A 17,007-nucleotide genomic window follows, 5' to 3' on the forward strand; every position below is an offset into this window, starting at 1 on the left:
ACAAACGGTGGCGTAAATGGAGCCACAAACGGCAGCGTAAATGGAGCTACAAACGGTGGCGCAAATGGAGCCACAAACGGTAGCACCAATGGAGCTACAAACGGTGGCGCAAATGGAGCCACAAACGGTAGCACCAATGGAACCACAAACGGAAGCGCAAATGGAAATCAAACAAATACCAGCCAAAATGCAGGAAACAAGCTTCCTTGTGCAGCAGCCAGAGCAGCAATCGGGCAGTATTTACAAGACAGAGGGTTTACCAACAACAACAATAATAATAATAACAATGGTCAAAATGTCATAAAAACAATTCCGGCTGCTTTTCAAGATGCTCTTAATACATACCTTAGGACAAGAGGTTACATACAGTGAAGAATTACTTAATTATCACACAACTTTTACATATTCAAATATGTAAACGATGTCATTTTTAACCATAAACGAATTATATGTAAATTTTTCATCAAATTTTTTTTGGGTATGAAAGTTTTGTTGATAATTTTGGAATACTGTATGAGTTTAACGTAATGGCTTTCAATTTATTCATATTCTTGTTTTTCAAAAATATAAAGTTCAATAAAAAGCTTCATAGCACAATGTACGTTTTTGTTATTAAAAAAGGCTTTTGCCATGACCATGACATAACTTATTCTAACTTCCCCAAAGAAATATTTCCTTTATTTATTTTTCAAAAATAAAAAAAAGTCGACCTAGTTAGATCGAATGACGAATTAGATTTCTTTTACCTGATATGAAAAGTATCATGTGTTGTTAATAGCCACTTGTTATCGTTGACTTAAGGAAAGCACCGAAATTAATAAGAACTTTTCTGAAGTAATTACGTATATTAAAAGTGTTCAATTTCGACTTTCTTACCAATGCCATCAATTCATAATGTCGTAAATTACGACTCGTAATTAACAATTGCGTCATCATCATCGGCAATAATGAATATTTTGCTGGTAAATTACATGTCTGATGATAGTATATAAGCGTTGTTAAAAATTAAGGATGACAATTACATTTTAAAATTTGAATCGTGAACAACTGAAAGAAACAACTGAAAGAACCAATTGAAAGAAGCTACAAAATGAAGCTTAAATTTTCTCTTTTTGTCCTCGCATTATTCTTGGTAATTTTAAATTTTTAAAAATTTAAACAATATTTTTCTATAAGTTCTACTTCAAAATTTAGATAGTAATATTGGACTATGCAGAATCGAAAAATCAAAGTGGCAATTACGAGGACAATGCGTTGGACAATTATGGTGGCAGCAACAAAAGGCTATATGATTTCAATGGAAATAGCAAGAACAAGGAGAAAAAGGGCAGCAAAAACAAACGACAAAAGATAAACAAAAGAGGAAGAAAAGGTGAAAACAGATATCCTGGCTATGGTCAATTCATCGGTGAAAGCAGCTCTCCCAACAATTTTGTAATGAATAGAAAAAATGCAAAGAATCGGAAGAATAGCCAATATCGGGGATACGGAGAGAACAATCGGAGCTATCAGAATTGGATGAGTAACGACGGAAATCAAAGAGATGATTACAGCCAGGGAAAGGGGCGCAACAGAAACACCATTGAAAATATGACGGTTGATGAACTTGATCAACGCATTAAGAAAAAGGTTAAAAAACATTTGCAAAAATGGAACGATAAAAATCAAAATGATGATTAATTCTGTCAAGTGAAAACAATCTTTAAAATCTTCAATTCACTTTTATAAATAAATTTCGAATGATTATTAAAAAATCTATAATTATTGAATGTATTGTTATCCCATTCATTTTCTGAACCAATAAACGAAACATTAATTGGTTTAAGAATATAATCCAAGTTATATGTCGATTAGGAAGATGTTGCATTTCCATTCTAACATTTACCTGTAAATCATGTTGTTGGAGTGCTAGAAGTCGAGCTCGTTGAACTTGTTGAACTAGTGGAGATAGTTGAACTTGTGGATCTAGTCGAGGAAAATCTTCTTCGGCGTATCTGTATGCGTTTTCGTTGGCGTTTTTTCGCTTTTTGTCTCTTTTTCCTTCGACGACTTTTTTGGCACTTCTTCTTCAGTTTGCTACAAGATAAACATTTTTTCTTATTTGAAACAATATAACGAATTCGTTTTTTCTTCGGTGAAATTGAGTTTGTTCTTTGAGTTAATCGTCGTCTTTGCACTCGTCGTCTTTGCACTCGTCGTCTCTGTTGTTGTCGTTTACGTCGTTTACGTCGTCGCTGACGCCGTCGTTTTCGTCGTCGTTTAGCCAGAGGTAATGCTAAAGCTGCGGGTTCTGGATAACCAAACGGCTCTCCCGCTGGGTTTGATAAACCCTTGGCTTCACTTTTGGCGATTGCATTTGCTGTGATGTTCGATTTTTCTGAAATGTTAACCTTAAAACCAAATACACAATTACAAAATTTGACATTATTCAACATTATTTTATTGAAAATCTATTTTCAAATAAACTTACTATAAATGTTAGAGAAATTACAAGTGAAATATGCAGCAACATTTCTGTACATGTTTCATGGTCAAGCCGAACGGCGAATCATCACAAATTGTGATTAATAAAACAATTTTTTTGAGGCTTTGGTTTTTAATCATTGCAGAAGCTAACCCAAAAGATTATGTACAGTTTGATCAGTTTGTTTATATTTACTATTTACATGTTCTAAATTCAGTCGAAAGAAAAACAATTAAATAAATTTATTACACATGTGTTGATTGACAAAAAGTGATACGCAGAAAAACAAGCCAGGGATTTAAAACGAAACAACGACTCTTTATATTATACAAACTGTAGTTCCCATCATTTTTACTGTGGTCAATTTTATCTCGTTTTTCATAAGTTTTTACAGGATTAATAAAATTCAAGTTTATGAAATCCATAAACCATAAGTTGGAATCTCCATAGCGCTGATAGAAAGTTAGATAGCAAATGAGTTGATATTATGAATTACATGACATTTTTATTTATCTTTTTCTAAAAACTACTTCTCGAAAAATTGGTATTTGAAAACGAAACCTAAAAAAATGTTCAATAAAAAGTGAACCAATTTTTTTGACCAATTGAAGTGAACCAAAAAAATTTTGTTCAATAAAAGTGAACCAAAAAAAAATTTCACTCGGTTTTTCAGTGTAAAATACAGTAAAATGAACTTTTTTTTTTCACTTCAATTGGACAAAAAAAAATTGGTTCACTTTTCATTGAAAGTTTTTTTTGGTTTCGTGTTTAAACATTTTTCGAGAAGTAGTTTTTATTCTAATTTCAAATATACATCTTCATGAAAAATTTAATTGCATTTAATTATTTGCAGTGGAGGAAGTTCTTGCTGTAGATGCTGTGGATGCTGTAGAAGCTAAAAATAAAATTCATAATTATTGAACCAACAAGAAATTTGTTGCAACATCAATAAGCGCTCACCTGTTGATGCTGTCGAAGCAGTAGATGCTGTTGAAGCAGTAGATTCTGTCGAAGCAGTAGATGCAGTCGATGCAGTTGTTCTAAAATTTAAATATGTAATATTCAAAAATGTATACAATAATTCGGGCTAAAAATACCTTCTTCTCCGGCAACGATAGCAACGCTTTCGACGACGACACCGTCTACATTTTCTTTTTCGTTGACAATTTTTACATCTTCGTTTTCTTGATTTATACACAACAATTCTGCCTCTTTGACGTTGTCGTCGTTTTTTAAAAAATGCTAATGCATTGGGGATGGCAAGAGCTTCAGGTTCTGGATTTGGCCCATTTACATCCGATAAACTCTTTGCTTCACTGTTGGCGACAGCATTTCCGTTCACATTCGACTTTTCGGAAATATTTACCTTTTGATAAAATCAACCAATTAATCATATTCAACTCAACATTTTAATATGTTCCGTAAATTCGACTTACAAGTAAAATAATTGAAATTAAAAGCACAACTCGCGGTAACATTGTCACTCAGATACAAAGAAATCATGATTAAGACTGATCTTGTAAATGATTTCGATCGTTTGAAAGTCTTTTCGATTCGACAAAGAAAAATTCTCAAAAGATTATGTTTATCAGTTTGCTCAATTTGTGTGTCATTTAAAGTAGTGTCTGTTTACATGCTCTGAATAGTTTAGAAAAAAAACTAGTTAATCATAATGACCATGATAATACAGAATTTGTGAAATGTGTTCCGTGACGAGCCGAATATTGATAATTTTCAGTTTCTAAAAATGGTGCTTTCAAATCAAGCCGAATAAGACATAGTTTATCTCGATGAGAATTCAATGACGTAAATTTACAATTGATAATTTTAATTGGATTTATGATAATTTGAATGTTTTCATATTTACTTTTTAAAAATCGTTAATTTTCTTATTTCATTTCATGCTCGCTTTCGATGCCAAACGAATGAAGAACACCCTGTTTGTGGTAAATTAAAATTTCCGCAATAAGACAATAATTCATTACATATATGTCTCTATTAAATAAATATCAATACCGAGTTGAAGTATCAAAATGTTCCAATATATTATAGTTTTACATTTCGAATTTCAAATTAAGTTTTAATTGCTCTGAATGATCGGCACGTGTTGATGATGACATGTCAGGGTCTCATCAGAACCTGGGACGAAATCTATTTACAACATAATTGCGGGCGGGGCGCTAATATGCCTTGCAAAGGCCCTGAAAAAAACTAATAACATTTTTCGCACTGAAAGCAGCAAATGTGTTAATTATTTCGCAATAATTAAATCGATAAAAAATTGACAATTGTCCTATGTTACCGAAAAAACTGTGTAAAAGTATAAATTTCCGCCATGTCTTCAAAACGGCATCAGTCTTTTTAGTGACTCTTTACGGAACAGAATTCAAGACAAGACATTCACCATGAATTTGGTTAAATACACATTTTTCTTCGTCGTATTGTTGATGGTGAATAAACATTTGATAAAAGTCTTTTTCCATACATTTTTCAAATGAATAAATTGTTTTTAGATACTTGGGTGCAGTTTGGTTGATGCTGACAAAAAGGATAAAAAAGAAAAGAATAATAAAGGAAATGGTGGCTTCGGAATACAATCAATTACAAATATGTTCAAGAATGGCTGGTCAAAAATTAGAGGCGGAAATAAAAAAAATCATCAAAAACTAAATGAACAACAAAACTATCAACAGCCGAATTATCAGCAACGCTATGGGCAACAGAACGGTCCACAGAACGGTTATAACAATCAACCGGGAAACCATCATTAGAAGAATTGTTTTGCAATCATATTCAAAGCCAATATTAAATGTATTAATGAATCCTTCATACTAAAATTGACAATAAAAAACAGCTGGTGTCTGTATGTTTTCTGTTTTTTTTTTCTCTATTTTTCTACTTCTTCTTGTTGATTTTAAAGAGCAGAAATATTCGGTTGTCTTATGATATTATTATTATTGGTATTTATATACCAATGATTAAATCGAATACGAGTCATGACAACGTTTGAATTCGAATTGAAAATGTTTTGCGTAGCAAATAAATAAAGTGCGTCAATGGAAGTTTTATTGCAAGTTATGTTCTGATATTCTGCCAATATTTTTTACGTAACTTTTTACATTTACTCTGTTACTTATTATCATTATTTTTAAGATACAACTGTATAAGGTAAACAATAATCCAATAAGGTAAACACCTATGCCATAATTAATATTATATACTCCATTGTACACGTTTTTCAAAAACAAAATTGACTGTGTAATATTCACCATGAACTTCAACCTAGTAAAAAAATTTCTAATTTTTTACAACAGTATCAGTTCTTCTAGTTAATTTAAATAATATGAATCGATAATGATTTTGCTTAAGTACGCTTTTGTATTTGTTTTTCTGTACATGGTAGGTCTGAATTTTAACTGAAACTTTTTGTGGAAAATGATATTTGAAATGTATCTAATAAACGCTTCATTTCAGATACTCGACTGTGGAATTGTAAATGCAGACGATAAAAAAGAAATTGAAAATGCTAAGAGCAAGAAAGAAACCAAGAGCGGTCTTGGCGTACACAAAATCACTAACGCACTGAATAGTCTTTATAAGACTTCAAAGGAGACCTTCTCAAAATGGACTGGTGGAAATAAGAAAGAAAAGAACCAAAGTCAAAACAAAGAAAAAAAGCAGGTTCTAGTTCTAACACGAGTTACGAGATCAGCTTTTGAATTTTCATTTTGTAAAATAAGAATCAATTCAATCAAAATTGCTTCCAAAGATTCAACAATCAATAAAAATGCATTTCTTTTTCGTAAAGCATTATTACATTTTGTTTGAATTTTATTAATGAGGTAAAATATGAAAATAAATTTCAAGTAAATAAAAATACGTCCAATTAAAGGATGAATTCTGTTCAAAAATATCCGAGTTTGGCAAAAATTGCTCTTCCATTCGGTCAAGCAAATGTCGAAACCTATGAAGCTGTATCGGTTGTTTATGTTGAAGCTGTTGAAGCAGTTGAGGCTGTTGAGGCAGTTGAAGCAGTTGAGGCTGTTGAGGCTGCAAAGAAATTGTTCTTATTTTACTACTTGTAATTCATTATAAAGCATTAAACATTTACCTGTTGAAGCTGTGCTTGCTGTGCTAGCTCTGCTTGATTTACGGCATCGTCGACATCTACGTGGCCGTTTATGACTTTTCGATCTTTTTTTGTTACTCTTCTGTGTAATGATATATGTAATCCTCTTCGTGATTTTTGAAGATGAGGCTGTGGTTGCTTTTTTACTTTTGAGACCAAAAAGTGGCTCCGGTTCAGCGATTGGTTCTGGATCTGCTTCGGCGATCGGCTCAGCGATTGGGTCTGCTAGAGCTTCTGCTTCACTTATCGCAATTGCGCTTGCTTTCACTTCCGAATTTTCGGAAATGTTTACCTTTTAATGGAAAAAAATAATTAAAACGTCAATTTCAAAAAAACTTTCACTCTTCAAAAATTCTTCTCAAAACTTTAAATTCCAACTCAACTTACAAGCAAAGTAACAGCGACTACAAGTAAGATTCGGAACAACATTTTGAGTTTGGAGTATTTGTGATTGAAACAAATCTCGAATGATGATCTAATGTGAAAAACGAGCCGCTTTTAAATCATTTTCAAATCGAACTAAGTTTACTCAAAACACTATAAACAGTTTGTCAGATTTAGGTTAATTAAAGTGTTTTGTGTGCACATCTAAGTGTACATATACTAAATTTAGGAGATTCGCAAAACTAGTTAAGCAAATTGACCGCATACATTTCGACCAACTATGTAAATATTTGTTCTATCAAACAAATATTTGATTTTTGTTGAAAAAAAATCTCGGCTTTGTTTCGAATTAAATCACATAAATCGGAGATGGTCCAGTAGTAAAGTACAAATTATAAATAAAATACACTTGTTTGGTAAGAAAATAAACCATATTGATGGAAATGAGAGAAGTGAACAGCAGAAATATCAATAGAATTGCCACTAAACGAAACAATAATAATTCAAAAAGATACTGAAATTTAAACGTATTGATCAATCCTCAAGAAATATTTGAAGTCAAATTTCACAATAAAGTCTTTTTTCATGCTCACAAGGAATTTACAATATGTACAGTTATATGGGATCAAGACTCGGTAATATGAAGGTATACCTTAGGTAAAATCGCATTATAATGCGAACAGCGCTAAAATGTATCGACAATTAATGTACTTTATCACATTTAAAAGCATTGTAATATATAGCTGTAATTGTAATATCAGCAAAAATCAACCGAACTTACACTTTAGACCAAGTTTCTTATGTGAGTCAAAATTTTACTTATTTTTCAAGATTTTTCCTCGGAATATGAAAAATTGATTTAAATTTTCTCCGATTTACATTTTACTATGAGAATACATTTCCATTCACTATGAACGAAGGAAATAGTTATTCACGCATTTTCTTTCGAGGAAATTACGCATTTCATCGAAATAAAAACATTTAGGCAATTGTCACGAAAAAAATCAGAATGTCTTCGTTTTTTATCATTTTTACACCCTCAGAAATTTCTGCATTTTCTAATTTTTTCTAACCTGTTCGTACATATTTTAATTTTTGAACGAAAAAAGATAAACAATATTTTCTTCAACGATAATAACCTGGTTTATTTTCCAAAATTACTTAAAATAAAGAGGCTTACGTACGCAAGCTGACTTTTCCGCATGCAACCGAAATTTTGGGAATAAACTGAAATCATGGTCTTTGTATGGTTGCAGTAACTTAAATTACCGTGAAAACTTGTGAATATTATTTTATTATCAAAATAAATAATCACACCAAGTTTAAAGAAATTTCAATCCAAAAAATAGCCTGTTCAAAGTTTCAGATCATTACGGTACAACAGATATTGCTCAAAAACTAATCAGCACGTCTCCTAATAGTCCCAAATCATCCTGCAAAGTCAGAATTTGAATTGAGTTTTTGGAAGAGGATTTATCGTGTTAACAAATTTTGGCAACACGCCACAGGACACAGGACACAGGACACAGGTCACAGGACACAGGACACATCACACACAGCGACGCACATTAATATGCCCCATCAAATCATCTCCAATCGTGTTTTCTATATTAAATATGCATAGAAAACATGTTTTGGGATGACTTTAATTTTTTGGCCTAATACAATACCTTCCCTACACTAGGAGTGCGGAAAAGTAAAATGTGTTCATAGTTGTCTCTGTTAATATTTTAGTTTTTGGCAGAATTGATCAAAAATTTAAATTTGATAAGATTTTTAAATTTCTCTCAACTATTTTTGAAAAAAATTTCGTAAATAATAAATGAATAAATAAACAATCACATAATAAATATGTTTTGCCATTTTTGTGCGATTAATGAAAAATGCATTCTTTTTTTTCAATTGTGCTGTTTTTATTTCAATTTTGGTGATGAGTTAACAAATGTAAAGCAAAAATGGAATAAATAAGAGAATGTCCAATTAAAAGTCGTAGTCTCTCCAAAATAGTCGAAAACTCGAAGGAGCTTTGCGTGTCTATGTTGAAGCTGCAAAGAAATTAAGATTATTTAATTAGTTGTAAACCATTATAAAGCATAAAACATAATGTTTTAAACATTTACCTGTGGAAGCAGTGCTTGCGGTGCTAGCGGTGCTAGCGGTACTAGCTGTGCTAGCTGTACTAGCTGTGCCTGCTGTGCTTGCGGTGCTTGCGGTGCTTGATTTACAGCATCGTTTACATTTGCAACTACCGCTTGGTCTTTTTTTGTTACTTTTCTGTCTAATAATATATGTGATCCTCTTCGTGATTTTTGAAGATGAGGCTGTGGTTGCTTTTTTATTTTTGAGACCAAAAAGTGGCTCTGGTTCAGCGATTGGTTCTGGATCTGCTTCGGCGATCGGCTCAGCAATTGGGTCTGCTAGAGCCTCTGCTTCACTTATCGCAATTGCGCTTGCATTCACTTCCGAATTTTCGGAAATGTTTACCTTTTAGTGAAAGAAAAGAATTTAAAAGCGAATTGAATTAAATTTCTTATTTAATTTTCGATTTTTTTTTGTTTTCTACCCAATTTAACTTACGAGCAAAGTAACAGCGACTACAAGTAAGAATCGGAACAACATTTTGAGTTTGGAGTATTTGCGATTGAAACAAATCTTTTCGAATGATGATCCATTGTGGCTAACACGCCGCTTTTAAATCATTTTCAAACCGAAGAAAATTTACTCAAAACACTATCTAAACAGTCAGATTTAGGTCAATAAAAATGTTTTCTGTGTACATGTTCTGAATTAAGAAGGTAAACTAAAAAACTGACCACGCAACATTTGACCAAAGTGCAAATATTTGACTTTTATTTAAAATCTCCGTTTCGAATTAAAACGACATAAATCGGAGTCGAAAATAGTTGAAGCACAGCTATAACTTTATAGAATGCAAATAAAGCAAATGCTTCTGTTTCAAAAACTCAAAATAAATAAAAAGCACATGTTCAATTAACGAACTATTTCAAATGTTTAAATACGATTTTGAGCTCAGATGAGCATTGATCGAGTTCATATATATCGATTTAAATATTTTGCCTAATATCTTGAATCAATATAGAAAGGATAGGTCAAACATATTCAAAAAGGATCTCAAACGTCAAAACTAAATTTTTAGTAGACATTTCAATTTCATAACAATTTTGGAATGAACATTTCAAGAGTACATCGCAGACATTATAATTATATTGAAATATGTTCAGCCAGATGAATCAACTCAGGCAGCTATCGCCATAGGCGCTAAAAGGGAGTGAAAACAATAGAAGTGATTGTTTTAGATATAAAAACACTTCCATTCATCAATATAACAATCACTTCTATTGCTGTCATTTCATTTCAGTGCCTGACGATAGCTGTTTGAGATAATTCGCCTCACTGAAAATACCTGGTAATGTCTGGTTTTGCGTAGTAAATAAATGAAGAAAAATCATATTTTAGTATAGAATTCACTGAAAAAGGCAAAGAAGGCTATTCCGTTTTCAGCAATATCAGGCAGCACTTTCCAACGGCAAATCTTGGTTTCAAAAGTTGTTTTACCAAAGTCGTGGTTGTCTGTTTTACAACCGCTTTTACATCAAGCAAACTTGAGAAATTCAAAGATACCAACCATTTTGCTCGCTTCATTCGTTTTTTAATATCTAATTTGTTTTCTGTGTTTAAAATTTGAAATGTGTGTATTTTACATGAAATTTGCGTTGCTAATACGTGAAACATGCGTCAATGGAAATCGTATAAATTATTTGAAAAAAGAACCTTGTAGACACTTTACATCAACTGTTCTTAGTAAAAGAATCTCATTTGTCATGAATTTGATCAAATTTTCTTTCTTGGTTTTAGTTTTACTTTTGGTGAGTAGATCAAATAATGTACTAATGATCTAGTGGTATACCACTATATCGTATACGATTGAATAACTCAAAATATTGATGCATCTTTTTAGATTCAAGATATAGGTGTTGTAGATGCCAAAAGTCCATTAAAAAAGATTCTCAAGAAATGGAAAAAAATAAAAAAGGCCTTCAAGAAGATAACGGACTAAAATATTTGCTTCCGATATTAAGATAGAGATATCATCCATTTTCATAAGTTTGCTGTTTTTATTGAATTTTTACTAAAAAGTTAACATATGCAAAGAAAAACTGAAATAAATAAAAGCTATCCTATTAAAAGCTGTATTTTCTCCAATTGACTCTGAGTTTCGGAAAAATTGCTGTTCCATTTGGCTGAGCAAGTTTTGAAGCTCATGATGCTTCCTATGTGGATGCTGTTGAAGCTGCAAAGAAATTTATATTATTTTACCATTTTTAAATCATTGAATAGCGTTAAGCGTGTACCTGTTGAAGCTGTACTTGCGGTCGAGACAGTGCTAGCCGTACTTGTGCTAGCTGTACTTGCAACCGTTGTTGATCGTCGTCTGCATCTGCGTTTCTGTCGTTTACCACCACTGCTACTTGTTTTCTTTGCTGGAAGGATAATGTACGTGATGCGCTTTTTATTTGTTGTAGTTGATGCTGCTGTTGTTGCTTTTTTACGACGGAAAAGGTTAAAAATTTCGGGTTCAGCAATTGGTTCTGGATTTGCTCCAGCGATTGGATCTGTTAAGGGCTCCGCATCACTTATGGCAATTGCGCTTGCATTCACTTCCGAATTTTCGGAAATGTTTACCTTTTAATAAAAGAAAATAATTTAAACGTAAATTTGAAAAACTTTCTCTCTTTCTTAAAAATTTCTTCTTAAAACTTTAAATTCCAACTCAACTTACAAGTAAAGTTACAGCGACTACAAGTAAGATTCGGAACAACATTTTGAGTATTTGTGATTGAAACAAATCTCGAATGATGATCTAATGTGAAAAACGAGCCGCTTTTAACTAATTTCCAAATCGAAGTAAATTTACACAAAACACTATAAAAAGTTTGTCAGATTTAGGTTAATAAAATCGTTTTATTTGTAGATGTTCTGAATTAAGAAGATACGCAAAACTAGTTAATCAATTTGACCACGCACCATTCGACCAATTTAAGGTGCAAATATTTGAATTTTGTTTAATAACAAATATTTGGTTTTTGTTAAAATAAATCTTTATATTGAATTAAACAACATTGTAGTAAAACATAATTCAAATAACATTGTAATAGAAAATCAAAGTAAAGAAAAAACACATGTTCAACATACGAATAGACCAAGAGCCACTCTAACAAGTAACTTTTTTTTTTGCTTTATGTCAGAAAACTATACTAGACTTTTTGATACCCTTCGTTACAATATATTATAATATATATAGATTACATCTATGTTATCTTTAATTGGTGACGTTGGAAATGACAACCCTAAGTTCAACCGTAAAATTGTACCTTATTTGACTTTGCGTTAAAATTTGTTTCATGCGTAAATAACGTGACAGATATTTCGGCAATTTCTTATGAAAGCGTCCAGATTTTTGCAGGCATAGTCTCCGATTTCGCTCAAAATTGGCATACAAGCTTGTTTTGAAAAAAAAAAACTAAGTTTTCTCATTGTTCGTACGAACATACGAACGAACAATCCGAACAATTCATTTTCTACGAACGAACGGTTCGTTCGTTGGTGTTCGTGGACAGCTTTGATTGGGATGCAAGGTTTGTCGATTCTGAAAAAATACACATGAAAAGACTCATAGTAACTGAGCATCATTTTTCAACTAAGATTAGAATTTATTTAAATGTAAATGAGTGGTACTTTTTGATACGTAAAAGTCCACGTGTATCATTTCAAACGTGACTTGTTCACGTCAAACGTCTTCACTTATTAGAGAAAAATATAATCGTTTGCATATGTTAGTATTGGTTGACGTCAATTTCTAAATATCGTAATTTTATGAATCCAGAAAAAGTAAATCGGCAATTCCATATGAAAGCGTTCGGATTTTTGCAGGTATAGTCTCCGATTTCACTCAAAATTGGCATACAAGCTTGTTTTGGCAAAAAACTAAGAAAAAAAATTTCAGCCTGATCGGGGTCACCTGGTTGGAAAATAGAGGGGGTGTAATTTTTGAGAAAACTGAAAAAGGCACTTTTTTGTATGAGCTTCATATCAGAAACGACTCGACCGATTTCAAAAATACCAACCCATGAACCATACCAACCACCGGGGCATCCCCTTACTAAATTTCGGAGACTATACCTGCAAAAATCTGAACGCTTTCATATGGAATTGCCGATTTACTTTTTCTGGATTCATAAAATTACGATATTTAGAAATTGACGTCAACCAATACTAACATATGCAAACGATTATATTTTTCTCTAATAAGTGAAGACGTTTGACGTGAACAAGTAACATTTGAATGGGGTAGAATAAAAACTACTTCTCGAAAAATTGCTATTTTAAAACGAAACCTAAAAAAAATTTCAATAAGAAGTGAATCAATTTTTTTTTTGTCCAATTGAAGTGAATCAAGAAAATTTTGTTTTATTGAGAAATACCCCATCTACCTGTGATCAAAAATGGCCGAAAAATAGAAAATTGCCCGAAAAAAAATTTCAACTTCGGGATGCGATTTTTTTTTAATACGAATTTTCCTAGATATGACACATACGCCAAATCATCACATATTTGGTCCCCAACAAACTCCTAGTTTTTTGATATTTTTCATAGACACATTTTTTTTTAAATTTGGATTACGTAAAAAAAGTCATGGTCATTTTTCGCCGAAAATGTCACATAACACGCCATCTCGTGGACATTTTTGAAAATTTTTCCATTCTGACTTTGGATTTAGAAAGGTGAGTCTTGTACCTTTCCAACGACGTATAAATCATTGAATTACCTTTCAGATGGCCAGAAAAATATCCAATTGATGAAAAACTCAAAAAGGGCCTCCCAAAAATGTTCGACCCCAGGCCCAAGAGATATGGGAGACGAAATCGAAAATTTCAAAAGCACATGTATTCTCAGTTTTCCATCTACTTTCAATAAAAATTACAAAAAAAATGTTTTTTCAAAAACTACGGAAAAAAAAGAGGACATACAAACACCCCAAGCGACCAATTTTGAGGTTTTTGGCCATTTTTGGTAAAATGACCATATTTAATCCACTTTTCAAGCGATCGTTATGATATTTTTTTTAACATTATCTACGCAGTCCCTAGAATCCGAAAATGTAAAAAAATAAATTCGAAAAAAGCATGTCGGTGGTCAAAAATTGAGAAAAAGGAATTTTCAGCGATTCTTTCAAAATGCCACCTGGCGGCCAAATTTTGAATTTTTTTAAATTTTTTTGCGGATTCTTATTTTGGTGCCCGAGCACTACTAAAATATGTAAAAACCCCTTTCCAAAAGTCAGCGGTCTAGATTTTCATGTCTTTAACGTATATATAGAGTGACGCAAAATATACATATTTCATATGTATGGGGGTATTGCGTCACTTGGGGGACTGCCGTCCCCCGTGATACTAGAAAACTATTACTGACTTCAAATAGAAATCTCTCCGATAAGTTTTAGTATTGTAGAAAGTTTATAAAAAACTCATGTGACGTAGTTTCATAGGCGGGGTTGGTGCAATTCGTTACACGACAAAGATATTGTCGATTGCAAAATCCGTAGACAAAATTGGATATTATAACTTCAGGCATATTTCAATAAAACAACATTTGAATGTCAAAAGCTCGATTATCTGATTATTTTGGATCAAATCGGTCTTAAAAGTACGTTTTGATGTTGCTTGCTTGTTGCGTCATTTTACCAACTGTTTGAAAATGCGCATTAATTGAATCGACATGCAAATAAATGTTGTGCGTCAATTATTTATTTATTTAACCAAGAAGCGCTTTAAGTTCAAAAACGTATAAAATGTCTGCAAGTCTCTCAATACCGCATCAGTCTTTTCCTCGAGATATTCTTGTCGGAAGAAATCCAAAATTACTTAAAATGAATTTCATAAAGTACGCATTCCTCCTAGTTGCCATTTTCTTGGTGAGTATAATAAAAAGCAGCAAATTCTCTGCAAACAAATAAATTAAATAAATTTTAAATTAGATATTGGGCTGTGCATTTGTGAACGCTGACAATGCCAAGGAATGTAAGACGCTCAAGAACCGAATGGGAAATAGTGTTGATAACCGTGCTACCGATCATTTGGATGTGATTTCAACGAAAAAGTCATCAAAATCATCACCACGAAAGAATAAAGAGAAACAAGATTGAAATCAGCTGAATTTCATTGCTACAACAATTGATGATGATTCATACTTTAAAAATAAATCGACACTTGCACAATAAAAAGTTGCATGTCTGAAAATGTATGTTTTTTTCTTTATTATTTCCGCAGAATTTTTAATTAACACAGAAGAAACATGAATTTGCAATAAAAGTGTTCAAATGAATTCCGTTAAACTTAAAAAAAACCTTAATAAACACTTGAATGCGCGTCCATGAAGTCGGTCAATATGAAAACGTATAAATTGTCGCAATAAATAGGTTGGCTGACAGTCACTTTCGCACATTTTTATTAGAATACGTTCTTTACTATGAATGTAGTCAAAAATATCGTCTTTATTATTGTTTTGCTATTCGTAAGTTGAATAATTTTTTATTGAAATGTTATCTTTGGTTCATTGTTCATGTTTCAGGTAGTGAATATGGTCATTGTTGATGCGAGAAGTCATAGATTGAAGAAATTACTCAAAAAAGCTGGAAAACTAACCAAATCGGTTCAAAGATTTCAGAATGCAGCACAAGCTATTAGAGCTATTGGAACCGTTGCAACAGTTGCTGCAGCATAAATTGAACACGAAAGCGGCTACAATTTTGTTCACATATATTACGTTGTAAACACATTTTTATTTGAAATGAAGTGTAATCATACATTTTAGTCAGCAATATTGGATTTTCCCACGATTTTGGACATTGACATTTAGTGAAAGCTCAATTTTTCTCTAAACTGTGGGAATATAGTCTTCTTTTAATAATCTTCAAATCATTTTGTGATAAATAAACTCTATGTAGAACAGTTGTCGTTTTGTTTGACATATATTTAAGAAAGAAAAACACGCATCACTCTACCTGAATGTATTCAAACGTAGTGTACAGTAAATATCTTCTGCCTGCAACTGTATATATTTAAAATGGAATATGAAACGTTTTATGGGAGGGAAGAAATGGAGCTGGCATATTTCTTAAATTAACCTTATTCGTTTGGTGTATATGGCACTCTGTCTACCCCATACCGTATGGTTTTTATTTAGAGATTAGAAATTCTATGCAGAAACTGTTCCAGTTTCCTTGCAATTTCTATGGGTGACAAACTTGTCGATGCATCGCACATAAATTCGTTTACCATTATCTGCATACGTTTACTTCATCAAAATTGGTTCGTGTTGAAATTGTGAACGATCTACACCAACACATACGATGCGAAATGTTTGTTATTGTGCTTACCATTGTTGTTGTATGTGGATGTGTCTTTTTTTCGAAATGCTATTTTAAGTTTATGCGCTGGCAACACAATCCATTTTTGGTCGTCGTCTCATCATCACAGATATCGCATCATGTATCCATCATTATTCATTAATTTTATATTAGTTGCATGTTTTTAGTTTAAAAACACATGCCTACACAAAAGGTCAGTCCACCATCGATTCATCAGCGCCATAAAATACATGCTTCTGTGATACATACTCTTTAAATGAATCACCCACAAAGTTTTCTATTCTTCTGAAAACTCTCGCAATACCGTTTTAAGTTCCCACAAATGATGCAACTATGAATGTGTATGTGTGTAAAAGAGAGAGAGAGAAAAATCCACAAACTTGACCGAACGCAAAGTACCCAAAGTCAAAAATGAAAATTAAAGATGGGAAAGAAAAACTTTTTCCATCATGCATTTCTTTTTGATTATAATTCATCGTCGATGTCTTTGATTTCGGCTTGTTTGCTACTGATGTTGCTGTGGTTCCCTCATTTCCATCGAACGAGAGGGAGAGCATTTGCCCACATGCTACAGCCAACGCT

At 32.3% G+C, this 17,007-nt stretch overlaps 7 protein-coding genes and 4 long non-coding RNA genes across 15 annotated transcripts in view; 6 read left to right on the forward strand and 5 right to left on the reverse strand.

Annotated features, from left to right (window-relative positions):
* The window catches only part of LOC116343972 (hyphally regulated cell wall protein 3-like), a 1,034-nt gene extending 437 nt beyond the window's left edge, over positions 1–597 (forward strand). For 2 of the 5 annotated variants that reach the window (XM_031772314.1, XM_031772318.1), the window contains exon 3: positions 113–597. In XM_031772314.1, coding sequence (XP_031628174.1) covers positions 113–372 — 260 coding nt within the window. In that variant the 3' untranslated portion in view covers positions 373–597. Of the gene's footprint in view, positions 1–16 lie in introns of all 5 variants that reach the window. The other 3 variants (XM_031772316.1, XM_031772315.1, XM_031772313.1) reach the window with 3 other exon arrangements.
* Positions 598–1,011: 414 nt separating this feature from the next.
* On the forward strand, positions 1,012–1,761 carry LOC116344048 (probable ATP-dependent RNA helicase ddx42). Its single transcript, XM_031772422.1, has 2 exons — positions 1,012–1,132; positions 1,195–1,761. Exons 1-2 carry the CDS (start codon positions 1,091–1,093, stop codon positions 1,678–1,680), a joined length of 528 nt encoding a protein of 175 aa, XP_031628282.1. The 5' UTR covers positions 1,012–1,090; the 3' UTR covers positions 1,681–1,761.
* Positions 1,647–2,582, reverse strand: LOC116344047 (protein PXR1-like). Its single transcript, XM_031772421.1, has 2 exons — positions 2,471–2,582; positions 1,647–2,390 (listed from the first exon to the last, which is right to left on the reverse strand). The coding sequence occupies exons 1-2, from the start codon at positions 2,510–2,512 to the stop codon at positions 1,893–1,895; spliced, it is 540 nt and encodes a 179-aa protein (XP_031628281.1). The 5' UTR covers positions 2,513–2,582; the 3' UTR covers positions 1,647–1,892.
* Positions 2,583–3,216: 634 nt separating this feature from the next.
* LOC116344406 lies at positions 3,217–4,014 on the reverse strand. Its single transcript, XM_031772925.1, has 4 exons — positions 3,901–4,014; positions 3,562–3,830; positions 3,425–3,504; positions 3,217–3,359 (listed from the first exon to the last, which is right to left on the reverse strand). The coding sequence occupies exons 1-4, from the start codon at positions 3,940–3,942 to the stop codon at positions 3,304–3,306; spliced, it is 447 nt and encodes a 148-aa protein (XP_031628785.1). The 5' UTR covers positions 3,943–4,014; the 3' UTR covers positions 3,217–3,303.
* Positions 4,015–4,778: 764 nt separating this feature from the next.
* LOC116344226 lies at positions 4,779–5,330 on the forward strand. Its single transcript, XR_004201392.1, has 2 exons — positions 4,779–4,914; positions 4,978–5,330. It is a non-coding gene; the product is annotated as an uncharacterized LOC116344226 (long non-coding RNA).
* A 930-nt stretch (positions 5,331–6,260) lies between these two features.
* Positions 6,261–7,089, reverse strand: LOC116344185. Its single transcript, XM_031772619.1, has 3 exons — positions 6,981–7,089; positions 6,576–6,885; positions 6,261–6,514 (listed from the first exon to the last, which is right to left on the reverse strand). Exons 1-3 carry the CDS (start codon positions 7,020–7,022, stop codon positions 6,450–6,452), a joined length of 417 nt encoding a protein of 138 aa, XP_031628479.1. The 5' UTR covers positions 7,023–7,089; the 3' UTR covers positions 6,261–6,449.
* Positions 7,090–8,871: 1,782 nt separating this feature from the next.
* Positions 8,872–9,654, reverse strand: LOC116344246. The gene is made up of 3 exons (XM_031772713.1): positions 9,555–9,654; positions 9,098–9,461; positions 8,872–9,022 (listed from the first exon to the last, which is right to left on the reverse strand). The coding sequence occupies exons 1-3, from the start codon at positions 9,594–9,596 to the stop codon at positions 9,012–9,014; spliced, it is 417 nt and encodes a 138-aa protein (XP_031628573.1). The 5' UTR covers positions 9,597–9,654; the 3' UTR covers positions 8,872–9,011.
* Positions 9,655–10,772: 1,118 nt separating this feature from the next.
* Positions 10,773–11,185, forward strand: LOC116344259. The gene is made up of 2 exons (XR_004201396.1): positions 10,773–10,864; positions 10,957–11,185. It is a non-coding gene; the product is annotated as an uncharacterized LOC116344259 (long non-coding RNA).
* On the reverse strand, positions 11,090–11,893 carry LOC116344258. The gene is made up of 3 exons (XM_031772725.1): positions 11,779–11,893; positions 11,351–11,681; positions 11,090–11,289 (listed from the first exon to the last, which is right to left on the reverse strand). Exons 1-3 carry the CDS (start codon positions 11,818–11,820, stop codon positions 11,270–11,272), a joined length of 393 nt encoding a protein of 130 aa, XP_031628585.1. The 5' UTR covers positions 11,821–11,893; the 3' UTR covers positions 11,090–11,269.
* Positions 11,894–14,850: 2,957 nt separating this feature from the next.
* LOC116344328 lies at positions 14,851–15,299 on the forward strand. Its single transcript, XR_004201402.1, has 2 exons — positions 14,851–14,970; positions 15,034–15,299. It is a non-coding gene; the product is annotated as an uncharacterized LOC116344328 (long non-coding RNA).
* Positions 15,300–15,455: 156 nt separating this feature from the next.
* Positions 15,456–16,009, forward strand: LOC116344417. The gene is made up of 2 exons (XR_004201413.1): positions 15,456–15,569; positions 15,627–16,009. It is a non-coding gene; the product is annotated as an uncharacterized LOC116344417 (long non-coding RNA).
* The last annotated feature ends 998 nt before the right edge of the window (positions 16,010–17,007 follow it).

The sequence above is a fragment of the Contarinia nasturtii genome, unplaced genomic scaffold (assembly GCF_009176525.2).
Source record: "Contarinia nasturtii isolate CC-2019 unplaced genomic scaffold, AAFC_CNas_1.1 Cnas_scaffold_1037, whole genome shotgun sequence".
NCBI lineage: Eukaryota > Metazoa > Arthropoda > Insecta > Diptera > Cecidomyiidae > Contarinia > Contarinia nasturtii.